The 8,457-nt window shown below is 53.9% G+C and overlaps 1 protein-coding gene across 1 annotated transcript; it reads right to left on the bottom strand.

Moving 5' to 3' along the window:
- Positions 1-6,165: 6,165 nt before the first annotated feature.
- Positions 6,166-7,503, bottom strand: C2CD4C (C2 calcium dependent domain containing 4C). The gene has a single exon (XM_044455834.1). The coding sequence runs from the start codon at positions 7,501-7,503 to the stop codon at positions 6,166-6,168; it is 1,338 nt and encodes a 445-aa protein (XP_044311769.1).
- Positions 7,504-8,457: the final 954 nt, after the last annotated feature.

Genomic DNA, 8,457 nt, shown 5'->3' with positions numbered 1-8,457 from the left:
AAATGCTGAGACCAGAACTGAGCAAGGAGAGTGGAAACCATGTTAGCATAGAAACCATGTAGGGTTGCTTGTCTTGATGTGTGAACCCAGCCACCATCTTTGAATGTGCTTAAGATTTGGGAGATGGGCAGCAGGCGGATAGGGCCATTCCACTTTTCCTAGTGAAAGGCTCGTTTTTCCTCTTCCCTCCTACTCCCTTTTTCCTTGTGTGCCATGTTGCACTTTCATTTCCAGGGAATGTCTTGTTCCACCCCTGCATCATGGGAGATTTTTTTCTTGAGAAACGGGGAGGAAAATGCTTCCACTGAAGGCATAGAAATTTCTGTTGTATCATAAAGAATGCTCCCAAATGATGCCAGGTTTGAGGGGTTGGGAGAAAATGGTGACCAGACTGCCGATACTTGAACTTAGGAGGAAGGAAAGAAATGGGTGCTTTTGCAGATTTGCCACCTCAAAAGACATGACACGCAAGAAAAAGGAAAAGGAAATTGCATAGAGAACCTGAAGGAACCATTCGAGCAAAGTTGCAGGTTTTTAAGGCTAAGAGATGGCCCAACATCATGGTTGAGCAGGGACATGAACCCTCTCCCTGTCCTAATCCACCACTGTAACCATTGCACCACACTGTCTCTGCCTGACTCAGAAAGATTCTTTTGTGGCATGGTACACCAGAGACCCACTTGCAGATATTTGTGTGTGTGTGTCAGGATTTCTTCTTAGGGGGAAGTCCTATATAAGGCCTGGTTCACGTGTAATACTAAACCACTGTTTATTCAAACCATGATTTGTCCTATCCAGGGTTTGGCAAAAAGCCAGAGTTTCTCAGCCCCTCAGCTGTGTGTTTCCGGCCTGCTTCACCCTTCTCCTCTGAATCCCTTTGTCATGTGAAGGCATTAGGTTGAGTTACCATTCTTGCTGTCTGTCTGTATAGCTTGGTGAAACTGCCCACGAACAGCCATGTTTCTGGGTTCGCAAGTAACGATAACCCATGGTTTAAACTACCCACAGTCCACAAGCCAGCCACAAACCATGAGTTTTCTCTGAGGGTTGTTTGTGACTCTCAGCTCATCGTTGATCTACTATTTCATGTCTGAACTCGCCCATCCACAGCTGAGCAAACTGTTCCTCAGGTCTCACTGGCTGTGGGGGATGGCTGCCCTTTTTGGTTCGTAAGGTCAGGCCCATGTGCCCGAACATGGCCGACAGAAGGCATGGAGCCCTGGGAGAGATTCTTGCGCCCGAGTTGGCTTGGAACTTGCACCGCATACGCATGGTGGGATGAACCCCGAGCGCGAAGGACCAAAAGACTCTTTTTCTCTTCCGAGGAAATGATACAGGAAGGCCTGACCCCCATGGGCAGAGATGCAAGAGGGGCCTTTCACGCCCCGCAAGCACTGCAAGGGGGAAACGAGGCATCACCGGTGCTCCCCACTTTTTAACGGTGGGGAAGAGAAAGGAGCATGAGTAGCTGGCAAGGCCAGGAGAAAATGCGATGATCACACAACTGCACATCAGTGGAGTGCAGGGTTGATCAGCATCAATAAAGGGAGCTGCAGAGCTGGTTGAGTTTGCTAATTAGCTGGTGAGTGTGAAGAATTAAATGCCACTCCAAAAGCCAAGTGGATGAAGCCAAATGCAGAGAGACCTCACAGGTTCCAGCCCACACACGGCGGGGTGCGTGGATCACCGGGCTATCCCATCGAGGTTCCGCACACGGGTTCCCCGCCTGGCCGCGAGGTGCCCGACAGTGTGCCAGATGAAGGAGAGAAGCAGTTTGAGCCTGTCCTGCCCGGCCTCACCAGGGGGCTGCGGAAATGGGGAAATATATTAACTGTGCCGAGTGAAATTCTCCCCACGAGAAAAAGCATCCACCTGCTTTCCCTGCCCTGAAAGGCATCCTTGTCTGCACTCGGGCGTGGAAGGGATGGAGGTGCCAGCTCTGATGGGGCTGTAAGCACAGCCCCTGGGGTCACGTCTGCGGGGAACGAGACGCTGTGGGGCTCTGGCTGGAAGGCGCTCTTGGGGGGAGGGCTGGGGGGCCCACAGCGGTGGCTAGCCTCTGCAAGGACAGCGGAGAAGCTCCTGGAAGGCAGCACTGCCTTCAGAGGAGGAGGAAGAGGAGGCCATGGGGAGCCGGGGAGGGGGCAGCTGAGCCTTTTGCCACCCCTTGCCCCATCCGCTTTTTACAGCAGGGCATTTTTGCCCAAAAGGAACATCGATGAACATCCTGTGATGTCGCAGCATCGCAGCCAATACCCGTGCGAGAGAGGTAGAAATTATCCTCCATCATTTTGCACCCTCTGTGAATTACATGCAAAGTGAGACCAATAAATCAATCCACAGTCACGAACAGAATGCACCTTGTATTTCCACAGCACAAAGAGAAACCGAAACGGATGCCGCACACTGTGTGCATTTTAGTCATTTTTAAACAAAAGCAAAGCAAAGCAATGCGCAGATTTCCATATTTACGCACAGAAAGAAGAAAGATAAAAGGAGGAAAGAGGAGCTTTGAATAACAACATGTTACATCCAAAACTCTGCCATCCAAATTACACAAGATCAAAATACAGGCCAGAAAAGTACAGACACTCAGAAAGAACCCCCACTTTTTAAAAGATAAAAGAATAAATTAGGATGGTGGGTTTGCTCATAACATCTCCAGCAAAACATCAATTCGAAAAATAGATCGATCGATAGATAGAAATATACTCTGGTACAATATGAATAAAATAAACAAATAGAAAAGACTGTTGCATCTTTCCCCCCTCCCTCACAAATCCTTTCCCCATTGCATACAAAAACACCAGTTTAACACTATAATCTTTGTTCATGACGCAGCTGGGAATGGACTGCAGGTATGACATATTCTCACTTTATTAACGTTGAAAACGAGCTCTCTTTTCTGCAACAGAAGGTGTCACTTTCCCAGGTGCGTGTGTCGAACAACCCACATTCCATCTCCATGGCCACAATGGCGCGATAACTTATGCATGTTTGACAAAAGCAAAACTGCACATGCTCAGAGTACAACTTATCCAAATATATTTTAGAATGCACTTGGGGTGTATTTACTCTAGCACAGCCCTCTCACAATCTGGAGCACAATGTGGTGAACTGAGACATGATGGGTGTTGTAGTTCAGCACACCAAAATGGGCTCAGTTTGGGGAATGCTGTCGCAAGACAATGGCACAAAAGCGTAGAGCAGCAGTGGAGAGAAAAGGTTGTAGGGGTGTTTCACAACCGACAAATTACACCTGGGCACCTGCAAAGTCTACTAGGTGCTAGATCTAAAGTTACACCAAGAAGAGCACAGAAGCGTCTTACAGGCACCTGGAAACAGCAAAACAGAAACAGTCTGTTGACTCCTCTGTTAACAAGATTTTGAGAGAGAGAGAGAGAATACAGAGAGTGCGCAAGAGAGAAGGGTTAACCCCCCAGTCCGGCCTCCCTTGGCAGTTCAGCATTTTGAGTCAGCTGAGAAAAGAGCCCGGACTTAAAGCTGCTGCTTGGAAAATGGAGATGGGCAGTTTGTCCTGTTTGTGCGGTGCGTTTTCTTTCCTGCTGTGAATTCAAGCCACAGGCTAAGCTGCTTAGACTAATTGGCAGCTGCTGGAGAAGCCTTGGTGGGATTGAGGGAGAAAGAAAACCTCAGTGAAGAAACAGAGGTTTCCAAAGGGAAAAAGCAGGCCTGTTGTTGGCGATAGTTGAAGCCCCTGGAACAACAGAGTGCCAGTTGGAGCTGGAAGAATCCACCACTGATGGCAAACCCCCAGCAGGTGCAGTCTCCCCCTCCAAACACTGGCAACTCGGCCTGGAAACCTGCCAGAAAAGCCGTGGGCCTCAAGGAGCTGCTGGGAACCCCTCTTCTTCCCAGAGAAGGGGCCAAGAGGCTTCCCTAGCAGGAGCGGTGGATGTCGTCCACCTGGAAGAAAGTTGTTAGGTTTTCTTGCCAGTTGGTCATCTTTCCAACCATTCCCAGCATGGCCACTCTGCAGGGGTGGCGTTTTCTGCCCAGCATCCAATGCACACCGCAGTGGCTACAGAGGAAGCTGCTGTTTTGTTCCGTGGCACAAGAGCCGTGCGTTTTCCGTGGGCAAGCTCCCTGGTTTGGGAGCCTTCTGACAGGTGGGCAGTGATACAGCGAGGTCTGGACCTTGTGGCCCAAAGCTAAATGACCTGGTTGCACCACCTGGAAGGGGGCCAGGAGGTGATGCTCCAGGGTGGACTATCGGGACGGAGAAGCATGAGAGGACTGGGACAAAGCTGTCCATAAAAGTCTGAACAGCTACCTCCAAATCCTGCACACACCACGAAATGGACCAAGGGTGCAATACTGCAGGTGGTTTCTTGGCATTTCTTTGTAAATCAGCTCTATAGTCAGAATCATGAGGACCAGACTCTTAGAGGATTTTAGAGAAAAGGGCAGTAACTCAGTGGTGGAACCCCTGCTTGGCATGTGGAAGGTCTCAGCCTCAAACCCTCCACATGTCCACGCAGGGTGGGAAAGGGTGCCAGCCCCAAACCTTGCTGCCTGTTCTGATGACGCTGAGATAGAAAGGCCAAGAGCTAGACGGATTCTGCTATTCAGAACCATGAGGACTGGAAACTTGCTTAGCTTTTCAGGAAAGGAGCACAGCTCATTGACAGAGTCCCTGGAAGATCCCAAGTTCTGTTCAGACAGAGGGATCTCAGAAAAGACTTTCCCTCAAGACCGCCAGAGTATAAGCACCTCTGGAGGCCGAGGGACAAGTTCTACTGGAAAGAGTTTTGTGGATGGTTTGTCACACCAGTGCTGCAGAGCCGAGACAGTCGCCCTGACAGTCGAGAAGGCTGTTGCCCGCTGAGTGGACGGGATGGCCAGCTGGCGCCTTTTCTCCACTCCTTGTCTCTCTGCAGGTCCTCTGCGACTTGCCAGCACAAATCTGGCAAGCTTATCTTTCCCCAGCTGCCGAGTCTTCGAAAGCCTCGTTCCTGCTCATCTCCAAACTGCGAAAGGCAAGGTGAGGGGAGGCGGGAACTATTGCAAAGTGCAAGCCTCGGAAAGCCGCTCCTGTGGACAGTCGACTTCCGGGTCAGGATCCTGACCCACTCGTCCACCACCTCCATCCGTGCTCCTGAACACAAACGCAGACCTGTGCCGCATTGCGAAGACAGACACGCGTGTGCGGGGGAGCAGAGAGGGCGGCCATGGCGCGTGTCCGAGGCATGCACAGATCTCTGTTGTGATGTTTCTTCTCTTCTCATCTTTTTTGCCTGAAGTTTGTGTCATCTCTCTTGCAATCTTCTTCGGAGTACAATTTATTTAGTGCAAATCCTGACATGTTCATGCGCGCTTCCTCTGGCATGTGCATCTCTGTATGCCACATGACCGAATTGTTGCGCATTTCCCTGAATAAACGACAATCCTGCCAGTTGTTTTCACAAACACAGGCATTTACTTCCCAATGGGAAGGTCATTTCTCCCCATGGGCCTCCATGTCCCTTGCACGGAGCCCCACGGGTGGTCCCTCTGAAGCTCAGAGGAGACACTGCAAAGGGTGAGGTGCCACAGGTGCGGGAGTCCGCACCTTCCCCTCTCAGCTTTCAGCTCCTTCTGCTGGGCTGAGTGTTCTGTTTTAGTCTGCAAAATTCAGAGAAAGGGGACTACCCAAAGGGAGCTGCACTGCAGCTCCCTGATTGGACAAGAAGGTGTAACTTGGGTCAGTTCGTCTTCGGATACGAACCAATCATATTTCCCTAGCATTAACACTTTGCTTTCTAGCAGGACGTCATCAAACATTGCCTTTTAATGGAGACTCCCTATTTGCCTTCTGCTCCCAGAAACCCAGTTTAAGGATCCTTCCCAGTCTCATCCCACTGCCTTCACAGTGGAACAAAACGCCCGTCATCTCGCACGCCAACACGCCTGTCTCTCATCTGAGGCTGCGGAAGCCGGCGAAAATACTCAAGCCACGGCCTGGGCAGGCAAACACTGTTCTTCCCCCCGAGGAAAGCAGGGTGCCCACCACTGGAACGCCACGCGGCCTTCCTCGGATGCGCCGCCACACACGCGCGGCAGCCCGATCGGGGTGGGGGTACAGCGGCCGCGCCTGGCTGCCGGGCGGGCGGGGAAGGAGCGGCAGGGAGGGAGGTCTCTGCGGCAGGGGGCGCGGGAGCCGGCTTAGATAAAGGGCAGCAGGGAGGTCAGGGGCAGCTCGCGCTCGCCCACCAGCGTGTCGCGCTTCAGGTTGCCTCCCTTGTTGATCACCTTGACCTTCAGCGTCATCTTCTTCAGGTTGCTGGCTCCCAGCCCCTCGAAGAAGAAGTCTTCGTTGAAGATGGGGTTGCGGCTGTTCCTGATGAAGCTGCTGCGCTGCTTCTGCTGCTTGCCCGGGTTCAGGTAGAGGGTCACGCAGCAGTTGATGCTGCGCATGTCGTAGTGCTTGTCGTAGAGGTCTTCGGCCACGATGATGCGCACGTGCAGGCAGGCCTTCGCGAGGCTGTACTCCGCGGCCAGGCGCATGCTGCCCCCCTTGCTGAGGCTGACCACCTGCTCCTTGTGCAGGCGCTCCTCCAGCAGGGCCGAGCTGAGCGGCAGCTGCTGCGGCACCCCGGAGGCCACCGCCGCGGCGCCCCTGCGCGGGCGGCGCTGTGCTCGGGGGCTGGTGAAGCTGTCCTTGGAGCGGGAGGCGCTGCGGCTGAGGGACTGCTTCAGCTTGACCACCTTGGACTGGCTGTCCTGGCCGAACATCTTGAGCAGGGACATCGAGCGCGAGATCAGCGGGGACCCGAACGGGGAGGACTCGGTGGACGAGCAGGTGTCGCTGTCCGCCCCGCCGATGTGGCGGTGCGAGCTCATGAGGGAGCTGCAGATGTCTGGGGGGTTCAGGCGGGCGCCTTCCTCGGCAGACTTGCCCCACCTCGAGGAAGACCTCTGCAGCGGGTTCGGCGAGGTGGGCCGGGAGCGGCACAGGTTGCTGTGCTCGCTGTGGAAGAGCGACTCCTTCCGGCGCGTGTGGGGGCTCTCCGCCAGGGTGGCAAAGCCATAGGAGGTCTGGGCCTTGGGTACGTAGGGCAGGGACATGGCCTTCTGTGCCATGGGGTCGACGTTGGTGTGGTCGGCATTTTTGCGTGGGGCGTCGCTGCGAGACTCTTGGCTGGTCTGGCCTGCGTTGCTCTGCTCGATCCGGACGATGTGCTTGGAGGCGATCTCCAGCGAGGTCCTGTTCTCCTGGACTGGATTGCCCACCTTGGGTGGCAGTTCGGGGCTGCGCTTGGGCCAGTGGCCCGTCATGGTGAACGCCGAGCTCGAGGCGCCCAGGTCGTGCATGGGCATGGCCTCCGCACCCAGCGGCTCGGGAGGAGCCGTCGGCAGCTTGGGTGGGATGCAGAAATCTGGGATCTTGTCTGGTGTCAGGACGTTTCTGTACACTGTGCCCTTGGGTTTCTTGTCCCTGGAGCTGCTGCCCCGGGAGGAGCTTTCCTGTACCGCATTACGAATCTTCTCCATCAGCCACATTCTGGGCCCCTGGTTCCTGCTTGGCCTTGGGAGAAGAGTTAATGAGTGCATGAACACCTGAAAGACTGAATGCCAAAAAAACAGGAGTAATTGCTTTACTGGGAGCCACGAGGCGAGTTACTGGGCTCTGGGGTAGGAGGTCAGGCAGGACTCAGCAGGAGGACCTCTGGGTTTCTTCCCCAACTTTCAACCCAGGGCAGGACTTGTGGCTCTGCAAGGTTTGACCTGCAGCTCCCATGAGCCCTGCCCGCTGTGCATGGCTGTGGATGCTGGGAGTTGTTGACCAGAATGCTGAGAGCCACAGGTTGCCCATCCCTGCTTCGCCTCTCAGCACACAATGACTTTGTTGTTCTTGCGTTGTGTTCCTTTGACCTTTGATTCTTTACCACTCTGACCTGCAGAAAGTATGCATTTCCATCTGCTGTCACAAGAACCATGGACAAACCCAGACAAAACCCTCGCACCCAGGCCCAATAATTTGCAGACCAATCCACCTGGACAGTGCTGAGCTGGGAGAAGCTGCCATAATGCAGTTCCTTCAGGGACAAGACCAGCCGGAACCACTGATATACTCAGACAGCGCCCTGAGAGCTGTTGGCCCTGAGCACGAGCTGCTGTTCTAGGCAGGCAGTTCTGCTTGTGCCGGGCCAGATCTCCTACACTTAAAGGGGACTGGCGAGGCACGGCGGAGGCAGGGGTGGGGGCATAGCTTGCCTCTCATTTCTGGAACGGAGTCCTCGGGACTAGAGGTGGGTGGGAGCCAGCGTGAGTGGAACACGCCAGTGACTCGGACACGAGTGGGTCTTCCTCATATGCACCCCGTGGTCTTGGCAACCCTCTGTGGTGCAATGGTTAAATGCCTGGGGTGGGACAGAGGAGGAGGAGGTCTTTCCACCACAGATGCTGAATGGACACCCGCCAAACTTTGCAGGAGGGAACAAGCGCACACGCTCA

This window comes from Varanus komodoensis, unplaced genomic scaffold, assembly GCF_004798865.1.
Source record: "Varanus komodoensis strain SLA01 unplaced genomic scaffold, ASM479886v1 scaffold80, whole genome shotgun sequence".
In the NCBI taxonomy this organism is placed as follows: domain Eukaryota; kingdom Metazoa; phylum Chordata; class Lepidosauria; order Squamata; family Varanidae; genus Varanus; species Varanus komodoensis.
The sequence above is the reverse complement of the archived record's forward strand: the minus strand, read 5'-3'. Positions and strand labels throughout refer to the sequence as shown.